The sequence below is a fragment of the Scyliorhinus torazame genome, chromosome 10 (genome assembly GCF_047496885.1).
Source record: "Scyliorhinus torazame isolate Kashiwa2021f chromosome 10, sScyTor2.1, whole genome shotgun sequence".
Classification (NCBI taxonomy): domain Eukaryota; kingdom Metazoa; phylum Chordata; class Chondrichthyes; order Carcharhiniformes; family Scyliorhinidae; genus Scyliorhinus; species Scyliorhinus torazame.
In genome coordinates, this window is record NC_092716.1 from 79,829,199 (window position 1) to 79,848,286 (window position 19,088).

General features: G+C 48.0%; 1 protein-coding gene across 6 annotated transcripts in view; it reads left to right on the forward strand.

The window, feature by feature from the left end:
• The window catches only part of galr1b (galanin receptor 1b), a 196,741-nt gene that overhangs the window by 98,889 nt on the left and 78,764 nt on the right, over positions 1–19,088 (forward strand). For all 6 annotated transcript variants that reach the window (XM_072518282.1, XM_072518286.1, XM_072518284.1 and 3 more), the window contains 4 exons: positions 6,480–6,525; positions 8,171–8,262; positions 10,236–10,279; positions 15,433–15,493. In XM_072518282.1, the coding sequence (XP_072374383.1) occupies positions 6,480–6,525; positions 8,171–8,262; positions 10,236–10,279; positions 15,433–15,493 (243 nt within the window). The remainder of the gene's footprint in view (positions 1–6,479; positions 6,526–8,170; positions 8,263–10,235; positions 10,280–15,432; positions 15,494–19,088) is intronic.

Consider the following 19,088-nt stretch of genomic DNA (forward strand, 5'->3'; position numbering starts at 1 on the left):
CACGGCAGGGGTCCTACGAGCCCGAGCGGGTCCAGTCGATCGAGTTCCTCCAGGCCCGGGGCCCGGACGAGGGTGGCCATTTTGCGCGCTTTCCGAGGCCTCCCGCGCTTGTACGCGCCAAAAGAGGGGACGTTGACGCAGAGGGACGGGATGCGCAGGCGTGCTCTACGCAAGACCGCACCGCGCATGCGCGGTGGCGCAATGAACGCCATGACGTCACGATGTGCGGCAACTGTGGATCTGCACACTTAAAACGGCAATGTCCGGCCAAAGCGCGACAATGCCTCCGCTGTGGCAGGATGGGCCACTACGCTGCCTGCTGTCGAGCAGCTCAATCTGCCAACTCTCCGCAATTCCACCAGCCTCGCAGGGACGTGCGGGCCATTCAACCCCCATACACCGAGTCATACCCTGACGACGTGCTGACCGGTGATACCGACGACCGGGAACCCTTCCGCGTTGCGGTAATAAACAAGAACCGGATATCCCCAAGTCGGACCGACCAGCCGATGCCAGTGCACAGCGTTAATCCGGGCGATGAATGGTGTGTCGCCCCAACGGTCAACCGATCACCAATTACATTCCGCTTAGACACTGGTGCCTCCGCCAATCTCATTGCATGGTCAGCCTTCTACGCCTTGAAGGTTAAACCACCGATTCTGCCATCCCACTGTCAGCTGGTTGATTATAACGAAAATGTTATCCCGGCCATGGGGTCCTGCCAGCTCAAGGTTGCACACAATTCACATACAGCCACACTGTATTTTGAGATAGTTGAATCCTCGAAGGACTCTCTGTTAGGCGCACAGGCGTGCAAGATCCTCCACCTCGTTCAGCGGGTACACACTTTTTCTCCAGAAAGCACGTCCGATTTCCCGGATGCAGACTTTAGGGCGCAGCTCCACTCGCTCCTCGCCCACAACCAGAAGGTTTTCGAGGGCATACAGAATACAGCTCAAACCGGATGCCACCCCGGTCATTCACGCACCTCGTAGAGTCCCAGCACCACTCAAGAATCGCCTCAAGCAGCAGCTGCAGGGCTAAAATTTTCACCAAGCTTGATGCCTCAAAGGGTTTTTGGCAGATTCAACTGGATCAGTCCAGCAGGAAGCTGTGCACTTTCAACATTCCCTTTGGCAGATACTGCTACAATAGGATGCCGTTTGGCATCATCTCGGCATCCGAGGTGTTTCATCGCATCATGGAACAGATGATGGAGGGCATCGAAGGGGTACGAGGCTATGTTGCGACGTCATCATCTGGTCCACCACACCACAGGAGCACATCAGTCCTCTCCAGCGTGTCTTTGCACGGATACGAGATCAGGGCCTGCGCCTCAACCGAGCCAAGTGCTCTTTTGGCCAAACTGAGCTAAAGTTTCTGGGGGACCACATATCCCGGTCAGGGATGCGGCCGGATGCCGACAAAGTGGCAGCTATTGCAGCCATGCCGCAGCCGGCAGACAAGAAGGCAGTGCTACGCTGTCTCGGGATGGTCAACTTCCTGGGGAAGTTTATTCCCAACCTTGCCTCGCACACAACGGCTCTTCGCCACTGGTCAAGAAGACAATGGAATTCCAGTGGCTGCCCGCACACCAGAAGGAATGGGAGGAGCTCAAGATCAAGCTCACCATCGCCCCGGTATTGGCGTTCTTCGACACCACTCGGGACACAAAGATCTCGACTGATGCAAGCCAGTCCGGCATTGGGGCGGTACTCCTGCAAAGGGACAACACTGCATCATGGGCCCCGGTCGCGTATGCCTCGCGGGCCATGACCCCCACAGAACAGCGCTTTGCGCAGATTGAAAAGGAGTGCCTGGGTTTGTTGACCAGCATTGAAAAATTCCACGATTATGTGTATGGTCTTCCGCAGTTCACTGTGGAGACCGACCATCGCCCCCTGGTCGGCATCATTCAGAAGGACCGCAGCGATATGACCCCTCGCCTCCAGCGCATTCTGCTCAAGCTCCAAGCTGGGAAAGGACCTCATCATCGCGGATTCCCAGTGTCCAGAGCAGTGAACACACCGCCCGAATCGGGGGGGTTCGATGGTCAGGCCGACGCACAAGTAGCCTTCACATCGGCCAATCTGCCGGCTACTGATGCACGTCTGGCCCACATTCGCCGTGAGACTGCGGCTGACCCCCTTCTACAACGTATCACACGTTGTAGAAGGGGGTCAGCCGCAGTCTCACGGCGCCACATGACGGAAGGGTGGCTCAAGGGGCAGTGCCGGCAATTCTACAATGTCCGGGACGACTTGGCCGTCGTTGATGGTGTCCTCCTAAAGTTGGACCAGATTGTGATCCCACACAGCATGCACCAGCTTGTCCTCGAACAACTGCACGAAGGCCATCTCGGAGTTGAAAAGTGCAGGCGGAGGGCCCGAGAAGCTGTGTACTGGCCGGGTATCAGCGACGACATCGCTAACATGGTGCTCAACTGCCCCACCTGCCAAAGGGTTCAGCCGGCGCAACCCCCTGAGACACTTCAGCCCCACGAGTTGGTCACTTCCCCCTGGGCAAAGGTGGGTGTGGACCTCTTTCATGCGCTCGGCAGGGACTATGTCATTATAATTGACTATTTTTCAAATTATCCGGAGGTCATACGCCTGCACGACTTGACATCATCAGCTGTCATCAGAGCATGCAAAGAAACCTTCGCTCGCCATGGGATTCCGCTCACCGTCATGTCTGACAACAGGCCCTGTTTTGCGAGCCAAGAATGGTCTTCTTTTGCCGCTTCATACGACTTCACACATGTGACGTCCAGCCCTCTGCATCCCCAGTCGAATGGCAAGGTGGAAAAGGGCATCCATATCATGAAGCGGCTCCTCTGCAAGGCTGCTGTTGCCGGATCTGACCTCTGTTTAGCCCTGCTGGCCTATCGCTCGGCCTCACTATCCACGGGCCTCTCGCCAGCCCAGCTGTTGATGGGTCGCACCCTCAGGACCACTGTGCCGTCCATTCATGTTCCTAAACCCGACCATGCTCCAGTACTGCAAAGGATGCGACAGCAGCGTGCTCAGCAGAAAGTGGCACATGACGCTCGGACAACTGATCTTCCTGCCCTGGCGCCTGGAGACAACGTCCGCATACACCTACCGGAGGGTGGCTGGTCGGCAACCGCCGAGGTTCTCCGCCGCGTGGCTCCCCGCTGTTTCCTGGTTCGCCTGCCTGATGGCTCCATTCGCCGGCGCAATCGGCGGGCTCTTTGGCTGCTTCCACGCTCACTACGTGATCATGCACAGGTGCCACGTCCTCCTGTTGTCACACGTTGTAGAAGGGGGTCAGCACGGTAGCCTTGTGGATAGCACAATTGCTTCACAGCTCCAGGGTCCCAGGTTCGATTCCAGCTTGGGTCACTGTCTGTGCGGAGTCTGCACATCCTCCCCGTGTCTGCGTGGGTTTCCTCCGGGTGCTGCGGTTTCCTCCCACAGTCCAAAGATGTGCAGGTTAGGTGGATTGGCTGTGATAAATTGCCCTTAGTGTCCAAAAGTGCCCTTAGTGTTGGGTGGGGTTACTGGGTTATGGGGATAGGGTGGCGGTGTTGACCTTGGGTAGGGTGCTCTTTCCAAGAGCCGGTGCAGACTCGATGGGCCGAATGGCCTCCTTCTGCCCTGTAAATTCTATGATAATCTATGACATACTCAGGTGCACTCAGTACACACCAATATTTATTACCATGTAGGCATATATTCTTGTGAAAAGGGGGGATGTCATGATATCCATATTAACATATCATGGTGCAATCACACACACACACTGATGGACAGGTAGTTGGACTGTGAGGCAGCAGTCTCCCTGGAACTGTGAGGCAACAGTGCTAACCACTGTGCCACGTGCTGTGAGCGTCCTACTCGCTGTGCAGGAAAAACTCTGGCCACATTCAGAGCATCCTTCTGTCTTCACGGTCTCAGTGGTGAGCCTCCTTGCCAGCGATACACTGGAATTAAGAGCAAGCATCATGCCTGCTATTGCTTGGAAAATCTCACCCCATGGCCTTGACCTTATTTATGGCCATTGATGGCTCCTCACGCCCAGCAGTCAAAATTAACATTTTAGTTTTGTATTCTTCATTAACCAGGTTTCTGATTTTGACAGGGGATAATTGGCCCATGTGAAGTGAATTATAATAATTTGCAGCAGTGGGCGAGGGCTCTGTAATGTTTTCCCAACACGAAAGGTGGGGGAGGGAGTTTGGAGTAGAGTTCACAAGGGTGTGGATTGCGCATATCACCCGGCTGGCGTGGGTTGACAGCGGCGGGACTTCGGCCCATCCGGGCCGGAGAATCGCTGGGGGGGGGGCCCCGCCAATTGGCGCGGCGTGATTCCCACCCCCGCCGAATATCCGATGACGGAGAATTCGGCAACCCGGTGGGGGGGTCGGAGAATTGCGCCCCTTGTCTGTCTTCTCAGTTGAGTACCAAAGATCCCATAGCTCAATTCAGGGAGGACCAGGAATGTCCAGCGAATATTGTACCCCTGAGTCAACACCACTAAAACAGATGATTTGGTTACTTAATCTCATTGCTGTTGAGGGGATCTCGCTGTGCACAATTGGTCGTCTCATTTCCAAAATTTGAATAATGGCTACACTTTACATAGAACATACAGTGCAGAAGGAGGCCACCTGGCCCATCGAGTCCGCACCGACCTACTCAAGCCCTCACTTCCACCCTACCCCCGCAACTCAATAACCCCTCCCAACCCTTTTGGACACTAAGGGCAATTTATCATGGTCAATCCACCTAACCTGCACGTCTTTGGACTGTGGGAGGAAACCGGAGCACTCGGAGGAAACCCATGCAGACACGGGGAGAACGTGCAGACTCCGCACAGACAGTGACCCAGCGGGGAATCGAACCTGGGACCCTGGTGCTGTGAAGCCACAGTGCTATCCACTTATGCTACTGGGCTGCCTTTGTTACAGCTGCCTGATCAGCCCTCAATAATGGCTATGATACTGAACCAGACACATAACATTTTTATGTTTTAATGCAGTGCGGAAAGATCGATTTGTTCCAGGAGTGATAATATAAGAAATAGGGCTTGGTTATTTTATAAACAAACTTTATTGAAACAAAAAACCAATATTTAACCATTTACTTTAGCCCTAAGACTAACAGATTGCATGCAGTTTCTTAACCTTAACACATGAGTTCCCATTAACAACATTGTACATGAACATGTAGCTCTTATTCCACTATCACAGATAGACAATGGTGATGCTTGTATTTACAAAGCAATTTTTCTTCTGTTAGGGACATTGGTTCAGAATCCTTTTCCAAAACCTGCCTCGGTGGCAACTTTCATGACTTCTCTGCTCGGTTTCCAGAGCCTTCTCTGTAATTCTTCAAAACAGCCTTTCTTCCCTCTCTCTCAAGTTCCACCCAGCCCCTCAAACAAAGGTTCTCCCCTGAGGTGGCGAGACTTGAATCCATTATCGTTATCTTGGCTAATTGCCCACTCTACTCCTGTTTCTACAAAAGAACAGGGCCGGGATTCTCCGAAATCCTGGGCAAGTGTTGATGCCAGCGTCAAAACCGGTGCGCCCTGTCCTCTGTGCGCTGCTCCGGAGCCGAAAGCCCGTGCATGTGCGCCACAGCTGGTGCGGGTCAGCGCATGCGGCCACGGCCGTCTCCGCCACGGGGGCCGCTGCGACTGCGCCGGTGTGATTGGCGACGATTCTCCGGTCGCCGGCGAATCGGTGGCGTGGCGGGATTTGGCGCGCCCCTCCCGGCGATTCTCCAACCCAGCGCGAGCTTGGAGAATCCCGGCTCAGAACTATGCAATTCATATGCAACTAACCTTCCACCGACAGACAAATGGGTCATCAGATTCTGTGATGGGCTGATGGCTGGTCAAACAAGGTTGTTCCGAATGACAATGGATCTCAAGTGGATCATCCTGTGTATTTCCACTAATGAGGTTAAGTCTGAAAGGGACAAGGTAACTCAGGTTGTGGGCATATCCCTCTGCTCTGCTGCTAGCAGACTCCTCTCTCAGTCTGTTTAACCCCTAAATTGCCTGCTGCCTTTTGGACCCCATTTCTGGACCCAAGTTCCTAATATCTTCATATCATGACAACTTGAAAAGCCCTTAATTTGCTCTGAAATGCTTTGGAATGCCCAGAGCATGATAGGCACAATGTAAATGCAAGTTCTTTCTCCTTTAGGTAAATTTCAAGCAATCTACCAGGCAAATCTCTCCAGTCATACAAAATGCAGTGTAACACTCCGCTGGCTGAGGTGGGGCCCTGACAAGCTTCAAAGCAATAAGTTATTTTACATTCCTTGACTTCATTTTTAAAAAAGTTGTCTAGGACAAATTAGCTAAAGTCTTTCCCAACAATCTGAACTTAGACAGTGTCTTTGATTTCTGTGATGTTACTGTCATCGGTGCATCGGTCATTTTGGTAATGGAATAATATTGTGGTCAGTTTGTGAACTTCACTTTTTTCCCCCCACTTTAAATAGGAATTGATTGACTTGAAAATGATACAGTGCAAGAGAGTGGTGAACGGTGAGTTGACAAATTCATTTTTTTCTCCACGTGGTTTTATTTTCCCTACTCTTCCTTTTCTTTCTGGGATGAATACTTCAACATTTTTCCAATATTTAGCAAAAGAAGTTGATTAAATTGAATGAAACGGTCAGTATTAGAATAACAACAGGGTTCCAAGTGGAAGGTAAATACAGCCCAGGAATGGGGAGCCTGGCTATGGTTGGGTTGCACATAGTGGGATAGAGTTTCTGCTTTTGGTGCAGTTGGGAAATCGCACCCATAATTAATGGGCTTGAAATTGCTCAGGTTAGGCTGCCCTTCAAATATTTGTTCGTTTCCAGTCAATTGCCGAATCACCAATGTAATTTTTTTCATGATCTGGCAGCATAGTAGGATCTAACTCTTTTTAATCTTCTTTGCAGCAGCAAGTATTCTTTCATATACTGTATTTAAGAGGAGTGACCTGGTAAATGTTAATAATACTGCTAAAAATGTGTTCATCAGCAATAATCACTTTTTAATAAGAGTGCCCAGACCTCAGGAGAAACCTAATTTTAAAATTTGCTGCTAATGACTTTTCAAAAAACAATACTAAATCATTAAACTGTTTCATTGGTGCACGCTAGCCAGTTTCAACATGCGCCAACTAGCGCCTGTCACCTAGAAAATGGATGCAATTAATTGGTGGAATGCCACAGTTTCACTGTCGGCGGTGGGCAGTTTTGTAGGCGGAGCCTGATTCAGACTATTTGAATCTTGAATCAACAGGAAAGATTCTAGAGATGTGCAGGTTAGGTGAATTGGCCATGATCAATGCACAGGGTTACAGAGATGGGGCGGGGGAGTGGGCCACGGTTGAATGCTCTTTCGGAGGGTTGGTGCAGACCTCACGGGCCGAATGGCCTCCTTCTGCACTGTAGGGTTTCTATGGTTGTTAAAAAAAACCACAAGTTTAAGTTGCTTCAGATATAAGTCATAGGTTTTAAATTCCCTTTTTTTTGGTACCAGTTTGGCCTGTTCTGTCCAGATTGCATTGATGTAGTCATCAAATCCTCAACCCCAGCCATTTGATATCCCATAGGTAACTTACTTGATAAAGATATTTGCAAATGTGCATTGTACCAGGCACAGCTTAAATGTCCGTGAAACTGATTATTGAAGATGCCATTTCCGACTTCCGGTGGCGACGGGTAGCAGAAGGTTGGGGTTTATAAAATGAAAATTTTAATGAAAATATTTTTTAAGAAGAAGGTGCTATTTCATTGTTTTTACCCCTTCCGTCCCACCCACTGCCTGGAATCATTGATACAAAGGAACTTCCAAACCCGCGACCTCTACCACCTAGACGGACAAGGGCAGAGATGCACGGGAGCACCATCACCTGAAAGCTCCCCTACAACCACATGCCACCCTGACTTGGAAATACATCGGCCGTTCCTTCACTGTCGCTGGGTCAAAATGCTGGAACTCCCTCCCTAACAACACTGTGGGTGTACCTACACCTCATGGATTGCTCAAGAAGGCCGCTCCTCACCTTCTCTGGGGCAATTAGGGATGGGCAACAAATGCTGGTCTGACCAGTGACCCCCAATCCCATAGATGAATTTAAAAAACATGCACTCATCCATCTTGCTAAGTCTGCCTTTCTATTTGTTTTTCTCAGAGGTGCTGGACACCATAGATTATGTTGCAAGCGACGAGCGAGTAATTTTCCGGACTTGTGAAAGAGAAAAGAATCACGTTGTCTTCCAAATGGTAAGAAATAACTATCCCGCCCAGTGGAAATGTATAATGATGAATGGTGGTTTGCAATGGTCTGTGTCTGGATGGCTGCAAATGTTTTAACTGAGTGAGCCCTGGATTAGTTGGCCTGCTGCTATCGGCACACACGGTTTCTATTGCAGAAGATCAATCATTTAGATTTCCAGAATGACACCTCTAAAAGAAAGTGGAATGTGAAGATGTGCAAAGTTCCTTGGAGGCACTGATTTCAGGATGTTGAAAATTCATGTATACCATCTCTGCTTTGGACTATTGAAATGAAATTCTCAGCGGGTTTGCCAGTGTGTATAAAGCTCCTGGTGTAATTTGATATATGAGGCATTAGAATAGTGTGATTAAGACTGCTGAAAGCAGTTTCAGTGAAGAGGTGTGTGTAACAGAAGATGGTGGACAAGTGTATATCACCACCAACAAACTCGAGAGATTTGGTTGTGCCTACCATAAATGGGCACTGAGCAGTCTCCAATAGCAGTCAGGAAGCACACGCTCATTGCAAGCGGGAATTCTGTTTCCCGTGGTATTGGTAAAGGTGACCAAAATTGGTGTGGTGCTCTCGTCTCCATTCAAAATGTGCTCTCTTGCTATCGGGTTCCTCCACAAGGCAGAGACTGCCCTGTCTGGTGACTCCCACTATCCTTTTAGCCAGCCTGAGATTCCCAAATTTATGCCTGTTGTGCAAGTTTTTCTTCCCCTTTCTTCCTTTGAAACTCTTTCTATAGCTTATCCTGGTTATTATCATCTGTCAGAGGTATATTCATTCGCTTTGCAGCTCTCCCTTTTTAAAATTCAACCCAGTTAGGTCCAAATGTCTTCTCTTCATCTTTGATTGGTCTTCCCATAGTTGACATCTGCAGAGTTTAGATAGCAGCTGATTTCACAAGGCCACAGCAGCAACTCTAGGATGGGGAGTTAGTGAAGTATTTCCAGCATGATTTTATTTTTTAACCTCCAACGTTCCTATTGATGTTAACCACATCGTAATAGGTTGGGTTTGCTTCACCAATCTTGTGTTTTCTGAGGATTGGACAGCGTTGATTGACCCCTGGACTGATTTAAGGGTTACAGGTCCCTGGTTGAAATTAAGGTAGGCACATCGAAATGCAGATGGATCCTTCTTGTGTGACCTTAGTGGGTCAGGCTGGAGGTAGGGAGTTCTGAAGTGCCTGGTTTCCATTGAAGTGGGTGGGGTGGGGGAAATGTAATGTTATTGTCAATCCAAGGGATATTTTTGCATTGAGTGTCTTAGGATATGAAGGTCACTTGGGAAGTGGTGTAACCTTTAAGATAAGATAACCAAGGCAAGAGATTTGAGTACATTAGCGGCAGCTACATCCCTTTCTTTGGATTCAGTTAGCCTAATGAATCTTGATGTGCAAAATCGCAGACTGTTTTAAAAGAACAGCTTTCATGACCGCAAGTTGTCACACCCAATGAAGTAGATTTTTTGAGGTGTAGCCACTATTGCAATGTAGGAAACCCGACAGCCAATTTGTACACATCAAGTTCACATAAACAGCAACGAGATAAACAGATAATCTGTGTTTATAACCTGTTGGCCGGAAGGTAAATATTGGCCATCTTTAAAAAGGTGTCTTGGGGATCTTTTACATTAAGCAAATAATACTTACTGCAATTTACTGCTGGCTGACACTAAATCAGCTTGAAGTGTTTAAATAGAAAGTGTCCCACTGTGAGTCTAAATAATGATATTAGTTCCAATGAAGTTTCCTGTCATTTCACGGCTCAGAAAGAATGCTGCTGGGAATCTGATGACATTATGTCTATTAGCCCTGTCACTTTGCATTCCCCGTCTGCTGCTGGCATTTCCATTGTAAATAATTCCATTTATGTTTAAGTAATTGCTTCTCGGCCCTTCAGAATCTTTTTGTATTTTGTCTGCACATATCTAGAAGTTAATCCTTTTTTCAATTTTCTTTATTTTGCAGGGCACAGCTGATGCTGAGAGAGCACTGACAGTCGCACAGCTTGTGTAAGTCTTTAAGCGGCCAGTCACAGCACCAGTGACTGCGCGAGATAATTGTGTACGGTGCCCTCAAAATAACATTTCCACGAGAAATCAATGTGGGACATTGAAGTATGAGGAAAGGAGAGTCCAATGTAATAAAGCACAACGTGTCTCATAATTGGTGAGGAAATTGAAGCTGTGATTGGTTATTACAAACGGGCCGGTTTCCTCAGCAACACAATGATGAAGAACGGTTCGAAATCCTGAAAATACTAATTGTGAATATTTCACATACCACATTAGACAGAGGTTAGGGTGCAGAGGTGGTGGAGGGGAGGGAGTGGAGAGGAAACCCCCTAATTATCAAGGGATTGTTGCAATTGGTTGTGAGCGAGTGTTTTCTGAGGAGAAAAAGAGCAAAATCCTGCAAAGTGCTTGTGGATATTCTTTTTTTTTCTCCTTGAGACAGATTCGAGCCAAAAGATGGCAGTGGCAGTGATTTTTTTTTTTTTTTGCGCGAGGGACAGCAGCCCCAAAATTCCAGAATCATGCCCAGGCAGCTGTGGCCAGTTTGAAAATCAAAATTGCTTATCTGGCCTTCATCCTAACTGTCTCCATGTTCAGATTGACAGCACCCATCTGAGCTTGGGGTTGCAGGCCTCTGGTACTGGAGGGCCTCCCATTGGTCCTCCAGCATCCGGAGTCTGCCAATCCCCTCGTACCTCCTAGCATGGTGGGCCGACTCCCTTGTCTTTAATTGGGCCTCCGTTAGCAGTGTGTCTTTTTGATAATATGCCATGTGTGATCATGACTTGCTCCCATGTTGGGTTCCTGACCTCCGAATGACAATTCCGCCCCACATTTCCAATCTGTGCGGAGCTTATTGGTTAGGATTAGCAAAGCAGTTGAACTGCTACAAAAGGCCTCAGTGCCCTGAGTTAAGAGAGAAATATAGACCGGCTCCTCTACTGATTATTATCCAATGACACGTTCATAGAATCCCTACTATCCAGATTCTATGTCAGGTTCTATGACTAGTGAACCTAGTCAGAAGGAGGCCATTCAGCCCCATCGAGTCTCCACCGACCCTCTAAATGAGCACTCCGCCCATGTCCCGCCCTATCCCTGCAACCCCATAACTTAACCTTCTCATACCTGATCACGAAGGGGCAGTTAATCATGGCCAATCCACCTACCCCGTACATCTTTGGACTGTGGGAGGAAAGTGGAGTACCCGGAGAAAACCCACGCGGACACGGGGAGAACCGATCCCTTTTAGCTGGGTGCTGGAGGGTGCTTAGTGACTCGTAATCCAACACTGTACCTCAGGAAGGTGTCAGTGAATTGAGGAGGGGAGAGACAAACGTTTATACATGGACAAAAGAACAATATCCTGTTCTACATGGTATGTGTATTGATTTAATTGACTGACCTTTATTTGGAGGAAAAAGATGGTGAACGAGGAGGAAAACTCAATAGGTGTTGTAGCTCCTGATCCCTGTCCAGTGACTCCTGATGGAATTTTGGGAGAGAATAGAATTGGGTGCAGTAACGGTTGATCTCTGAAAGACTCTCCCTGTTACGCTATGTTGATAACCACCCGATTTTTATAAGACAGTGCATCCACCAATTCACCCCGAGCAATGTCACAGATGTTATAAAAAACCTGGGGTGCGATTCACCGACCCCCTTGCACCTGACGCGGATCCGGCGCAACGGTATCGCGCCCGAGCCCCAAACCTGGCTCCCCTTCGGGCCGATCTCGAGTCACCTGACTCGCTCCGCCCAGTGGGATCTGGATCCCTCCCTCGCTGGACGCGATGCAAATCTGCATATTAAATTAGACTTGTGGCGCATTAAAACACCCAGATGCTGTGTTCACCCGTCCCCCAGGATTCAACAGCTGCGCCTGGGGGACCTTGCCAGAGCACCGTTTAGCACTGGTCCACACAAGACGTCCGGTGGCAGCCCTGGAGTGAGTGGTTGTCCATTTGGCTGCTCCCGCTCAGGCAGTTATTTTGGTCCTTTTCCCCATTTGTTGGGCGGTTGTTTTGGTGGAAAAAGGTGTTGAGGTGGTGGAGGGAAGTTAAGCTCCACTGGTGGGGCCGGTGGGTGGATCCACGGACTGGAAGTGGGTCGAGAAGAAGGGAGCTGTTGGAGCACGAAATTCCTTGTGCACCACAGGTGAAGGTGGCGGAGGGTAAAGGGCAAGTCCTGCCTGCTCAGTGGTCAAAGGAGCAGCTGGTGGACTTCTTCAATGAGAAGTTCACCCGGCAGAGGAGGGAAGCCCAGGAGGACCTAGCCAAGGCGATGAAACCACCGAAATATGGAATTGATCGGGTGGAACAGAGGCTGGGGTCCCAGGGCCAGGTGAAGGAGCAGCTCACCTCGTTGGCGGCCGCGATCGGGATGATGCGGGAGACCCAGAAGCAGCTGAAGCAAAAGGTGGAGGATCTGGAGAACTGCTTCCGGAGGCTAAACCTATGAATTGTGGGGATCCCCGATGGCATCGAGGGAGTGGCTGCTGGCTCATATGTAGCCAAGATGTCGGGGAAGCTGACCGGGGAGGGGGCCTTTGTCCAGCCCCTGGAAGTCGACCAGGAGCAGACGGCGCTGATGAGGAAGCCGCAGGCGAACGAGCCGTCATGGGCGATGGTGGTGTGGCTCCACCGATTCCTCGACAAGGATAAAATATTGCAGGGGGCAAGGCAGACGAGGAGGTGCACCTGGGAAAGTAATGAGCTTCGGGTGTACCAGGGCCTGGGAGCGTACCTGGCAAAGAGGAGAGCCAGGTTTAATCAAGTGAAGACTGCCCTCTTTCGGAAGGGGGTGAAGTTCAGGATGTTGTACCCGGCCCAACTCTGGGTGACTTACAACAGCCGAGAGCATTATTTTGAGACACCAGAGGAGGAGATGGAGGTTTCAAGGGACAATGGACTGGCAGGAGAAGGTGGACATTGAACAGTGGAGGAGGTGTGAGGAGATGTTTTTTTTTACTTTTTTCGTTTTTGTTGCCTTTTGTTTGTTGATTTGGGGAAAACCTCTCTTTTTTGAGGAGTCTTGTTGAGTTCTGTGGTGGGGTATGTGGGAAACATGGAGGGTGAGTGCACCTTTTTTTTATTTCATTGCTGTTTTTTTATATGGATATGTGCAAGTGGGGTGGAGGGGAATCAGTGGGGGTTTGGAGCCATGCACGGGGGCTGCCAGGCTAGCTAGTTAATGGGAGCGCAGAGGTGGTTAATGTAGCGGTGGGGGGGGGGGGGGGGGGCAGGTATGTCACATGGATTGTGAGAGGGCTGAATGGGCCAGTCAAATGGTCGCGTGTGTTTGTGTACTTGAAGAGCTTGAAGGCGGGCGTGGCTTTTTTGCAAGAAACGCCCTTGAAGATCGAGGGCCAGACTAGGCTAAGGAAGTGTGGGTAGAGTAAGTCTTTCATTCAGGATTAGATATGAAGACGCGAGGGGTGGCATTGCTGGTAAACAAATGGCGTTTGAGGTGGGCAATATTGTGGCAGCTTTGAGAGGGAGGTTCGTGATGGTGAGTGGGAAGCTAAAGGGGCTGCCAGTGGTCTTGGCGAATGTCTATGCCCAAAACTGGGACGATGTGGAGTTTACGAAGCGGGTGCTGGGCAAGATCCCCGATCTGGATTTGCACCGGCTGTTCATGGGAGGGGAATTTAACACGGTCATTGAAGCAGGGTTGGACCGGTCGAGCCCGAAGTCAGGGAGGGTATCCGCATTGGTGAAGGAGTTGAAAGGGTTCGTGGAGCACATGGCGCGGGGGTAGATCCGTGGAGGTTTGGGAGGCTGAGGGCGAAGGAATTTCGTACTTTTCCCATTCGCACAGAGTGTACTCTCGGATTGATTATTTTGTGGTCGACAAGGCGCTGCCAACGGGGGTTGTTGATTCGCGGTACTCGCCCATTGGGGTTTCAGATCGCGCGCCACATTGGGTGGACTTGCAAGTGGATCGGGGGGTGGGGGGGCACCGCCTGCAGTGGAGGCTGGATGTAGGGCTGTTAGCGGATGAAGAGGTGTGTGAGCGGGTGAAGGCCGCCATTCGGGTCGGGCCTGAAGACCTTGCCAGGTTGAGTGGGGGTTCCCGGGGGCCTCCCAAAGGTTGGGGAAGGTGAGGGGGCGGAGGGGAGAGATCGGGGCAGCCTTTCAAAATGGCCCCACCGATCGGCAAGGAGCCTTTCCTCCTGGTGAGCTCGTGCGGCTTCGGTGGGGAGAAACTCCCCAAGGCCAAAATAAAACGCAAATGCCGTTGGATAGCGGGACGTTTTCAACGCTGCAGCTGCAGAGAGACACCCCACTAATCACGCCGTTCAGCGGACTTCAACTTGAGTCCGCTGGATTACACCCTGGTGTTTTATCAGCTGTTTGTCACACTTCCAAAATAAATCTTTAAATAAAATCAAAACATCAAAGAATTACATATTTCATAGAACATAGAACATTACAGCGCAGTACAGGCCCTTCGGCCCTCGATGTTGCGCCGACCTGTGAAACCAATCTAAAGCCCATCTACACTATTCCCTTATCATCCATATGTTTATCCAATGACCATTTAAATGCCCTTAATGTTGGCGAGTCCACTACTGTTGCAGGCAGGGCATTCCACGGCCTCACTACTCTCGGAGTAAAGAACCTACCTCTGACATCTGTCCTATATCTATCTCCCCTCAATTTAAAGCTATGTCCCCTCGTGCTAGCCATCACCATCCGAGGAAAAAGGCTCTCACTGTCCACCCTATCCAATCCTCTGATCATCTTGTATGCCTCAATTAAGTCACCTCTTAACCTTCTTCTCTCTAATGAAAACAGCCTCAAGTCCCTCAGCCTTTCCTCATAAAATCTTCCCTCCATACCTTATGACAATGTGATGGTGCATCCTAACTATTACAAACAGTTTTATTGTGAAACAGTATCCTCTCATTCATGGTGAGCAACAGTTGTGAAACTTTCCTTTCACACTTTGTGCCTTGTGTTCAGCACACAATTAAATGTTTCACTGGTGTCATCGCATTCTGCGTGTCACCGTGTGCAGCAACACGGGTGTCAGCCGTATGAAATTGTAACTCTGAATGTAAGGATGATGAAGCTATGATGTTTATTTGCAGAATATTTTGAAAACCATGTATATTTTTCTAAATATATCCCTTACTTTCCACACAGAGAAAATGATGTAGCTGGAATAGATGTGAACATGGGCTGTCCGAAAGAATATTCTACCAAGGTAAGATCAGACTTTCTGTAACGTTTTCTTAGTTTCTGCAATTTATGCTCGCTGTGTCGTATTTCCCTATCACGGCATGTTGATATCTACCCCGTTGATATAAAACAGCACGACTTCCAACTCTCCCTTCACAATAGATTTTTCCTACTGTAAAGAATTACACTGTGCGAATTGAAAAGGAAAGTGTTTGAAATATTCATAACCAACTTAACAAGTATTGCCTGTGGCTTGATGCAGTATTTAACTCTAGTCACCATGGTAGGGTTAATGTTTGTATGCTGCACGTATGGCAAGGACACCTATCCCAATAAATGTCAGCAGATAGTTTTTGTTTGTTTTCTGGTTCTTCTCGACTGAGTCAGGTCCACTTGCAAAATTGGCCACCTTCTACCACTGCCCTCCCCCATCCTCAGAAAGGAATAGAAGAGAATGTTAATTGCATTAGATGGAGGGTGGAAGGGAATTTATGTGGAGCATACATACTGGCAGATGGGACATATGGCTTGTTTCAATGCTATTGCGAGATTCTGACAGTCATACTGGAAGACTCCTCAAATCGCCCCCAACAGGCACAAGTTGGCACCTTTTAATTGTCGTAAAGATTCTAGATGCTCTGGTCACAGTCTTAGATGTGGGAGTCCTGCCAAGGTATTATTTGTATCAATTAAAGTTAAGTACAAAAAGGCGCAGGGCATTGATTAGATGGTTACTTGAGTACATATAAAGAGACCCTTCCTGACAGAGTGGAGTCAGGGGTATATATTTGTAATATTTCATTCTGTGAATAATTTATTCCAAGTAAATACCGGCTCTGGTTTCTTTCTTCATCAACTAGCTATCAGGAGTATAACACAGACTGCAGGATTGTAAATTTCCATGCCTGTTCAAACAAAGGGAAGAAGGTTAAATCTGGTAACTACAGGCCAGTCAACCTAATGTTGGTGGGAAGGAAACTTTGCAAAACAATAATCTGGGACAAAATTAATTGGTGTTGGCAAAAAGATGGATTAGTAAATGGAAAGGCAAATAGTCTTTGAGTAAAAGGAAAGGAGAAGGTTGATGAGGATAGTATTGTTGTTGTATTTGTGGGCTTTCTAAAGGCAGTTGAGGAAATACCACATAATAGACTTGTTAGAAAAATGAAAGCTCGTGGTCAAAAGGAGAGTGGCAGTATGGATACAAACTCGGTTAAGGGACTGAAAGCAGAAAGAAGCGATGAAGGTTACTTTTCACTCTGGAGGGGAAGGTACATAGTGGTCCTCCCCTGGTGTCAGAATTAGGTATTTGCATTGTTAATGTACATTTGTAACTTAGATATACAGAGCATAATAAAAGTTTCCCAAAAACCTCAAAAATGTAATAAACTACGAGGAGGATGGTAACAGACTTCAGGAGGTTGCGCACAGATTGATGAATTGGGCAGATAACATGGCAGATAAAATTTAGCATTGCGATATAAAGAGTTGCACTTGGTTGCAATAATGAAGAGAGCCAAAATGAATGAAATTTTAAAAGCAATGCAGGAACAGAGAGATCTAGAATTTATGTACACAGGTTTTTGAAGTGGCAGGACAAGTTGAGAACGTTATTTAAAAGGCATATGGGATTCTTGACTTTCCAACTAAAAACATTGTGTGCAAAAACAAGAAACTTGCGCAAGCCTTTTATAAAAATGGGTTAGGGCCCAGCAGCTTCAAAGAATTGGCACAGATACAGCTGTATCATTCTATGCCTCTTCCAGCAGAGGGGTCAAAAGTAATAAGGTGGCTTCTTATTCTTGATCAATTACTGTGACAGTTTAGAACAATGTACGGTGTAATGTCCAATGTTTCTTTTGTAATATTTGCTAGCACGGTGCCAATGGGATACAAATACTGAGGCCAAGCTTTTCATAGTTTTATTGCCACAATTCAGATGGGAATTGACTGAACCAGTATTAAAGACTGGGGAATCAGACATGTCAAAGCTTTTCATCCTTTACTCATCGGTACACTCCACAGGAATACCAATGTGAGGGGAAAGTAGTCAATTTTATACCGTATGAGATAAAGAATGCTGATTGGTTTGCAAGTGGACTCTGATTGGTGGAGGCGTTGTCATGGAGAACATACCAGTTGATGGTGACTGTGTTTGTACCAAACAACATGTCACAACCGCTGTTCTCAATGGGCAAGGTACAAACCGCACCCAACCATCCTGTGTTTGGAATGTTCCACCCCGTGCTTGCAAAGCTCAAAACAGCGTCCAATATTAGATGTGATTTCACGATTGGGCAACATTTGCGACATAATCCTCTGTGTTACGAATTATGCTGGCAACCAATTTAAGATTGTCAGTCAGGCTCACAGTGTGGTGTATTTGTGTGCATTGGAAGCACACAGGAGCCGCTGTTCTTTGCAGGCAGAAAGAATTTGTACACACATTGCACCTGTTGCAGCTGAATAATATAAGCGACAGCCATTTGCTGACATTCCTCAGGGCAATGCCTTGGTCAATCAGGACCAACATGCCTGATTTAAATTTCTAACAATGCTTGGCAGTTAATTGTCAACGCCATCAGCTGGTGCATTCTCCAAGGCAAAGCCTCTATCAATCAGAGTCAGCTTGCCAACAAGTCGGCATTTTCTTCTTGTACAGTATAAATAACTGTTTTCCTCTTATACTGGTATTCTTGTGAAGTGCCCTCATGAGATGAAAAGCTTCAACATGTTTCTTTTTTTCAGTAATACTCAAAGTTCTGTACTACCAAATGACTGGGGAATCTTAAATGTAAGTGAATTATGTACAAAAGTGCATACCCTTGTGCGTTCAATTATCTTTTGCGCTGATTCAAGATTAATTTCACATGAATCAGGTCCCACCCGCAAAACTGACTGACCACCCCACTCGGTCAAAGATGCAAGATTGTGCCGAATACGCAGTCTCGGGAAAGCTCTTCGGATTACACTCATTTTATTTTGAGATACAAGGGCACTCATTTGCACGGTTTAAATATTACCAATCAGAAATTAGTATAATGTATTAGAAAGCTGGCTGGTATACACCAATGAAACTTTTTAAAGATTCAGTATCATTGTCAATTTCATTGATTTTGAATTGGATTACTCTTGGGATGAGGAGGGAAACAAAGTTAAAGTTTGCAATTGAATATGACTCATTTGGACTTCCGGTGGTGGCTATGAAGGAGTAAGTCACACATTTGGTGGCTCCCGCTTGGGTCGGACCTTTGGACCTTTCCCCCCGATTTTCTACCAGACTTGAATTGTAAAACTGATGACAGAGGCAATTGTGTACTGAATTCCCACATCGGTGCATGGAGAGAAGGACTAGAAGTGCTCGTAAAGGCAGAAACAGAAAGACAGTGAAGGTTTGGGGTGAAGCTGCAGCAGGAGACAGCATGGCGGAGGACCGGACCTCGGGTTGTCGACCCAGCGGTCAACGAAGCAGCTGATGCAAGTTATTCAGGAAGTCTTTGCTAAGCAGAAACGGGACTGCTTGGACCCAATAAAAGAGTCGATTGAGTGGCTGGAGCTCAGATTGGACGCCCAAGATCAGGCGATCCAGAAGGTAGAGAAGGCGCTGGCTGAGCAGGAGG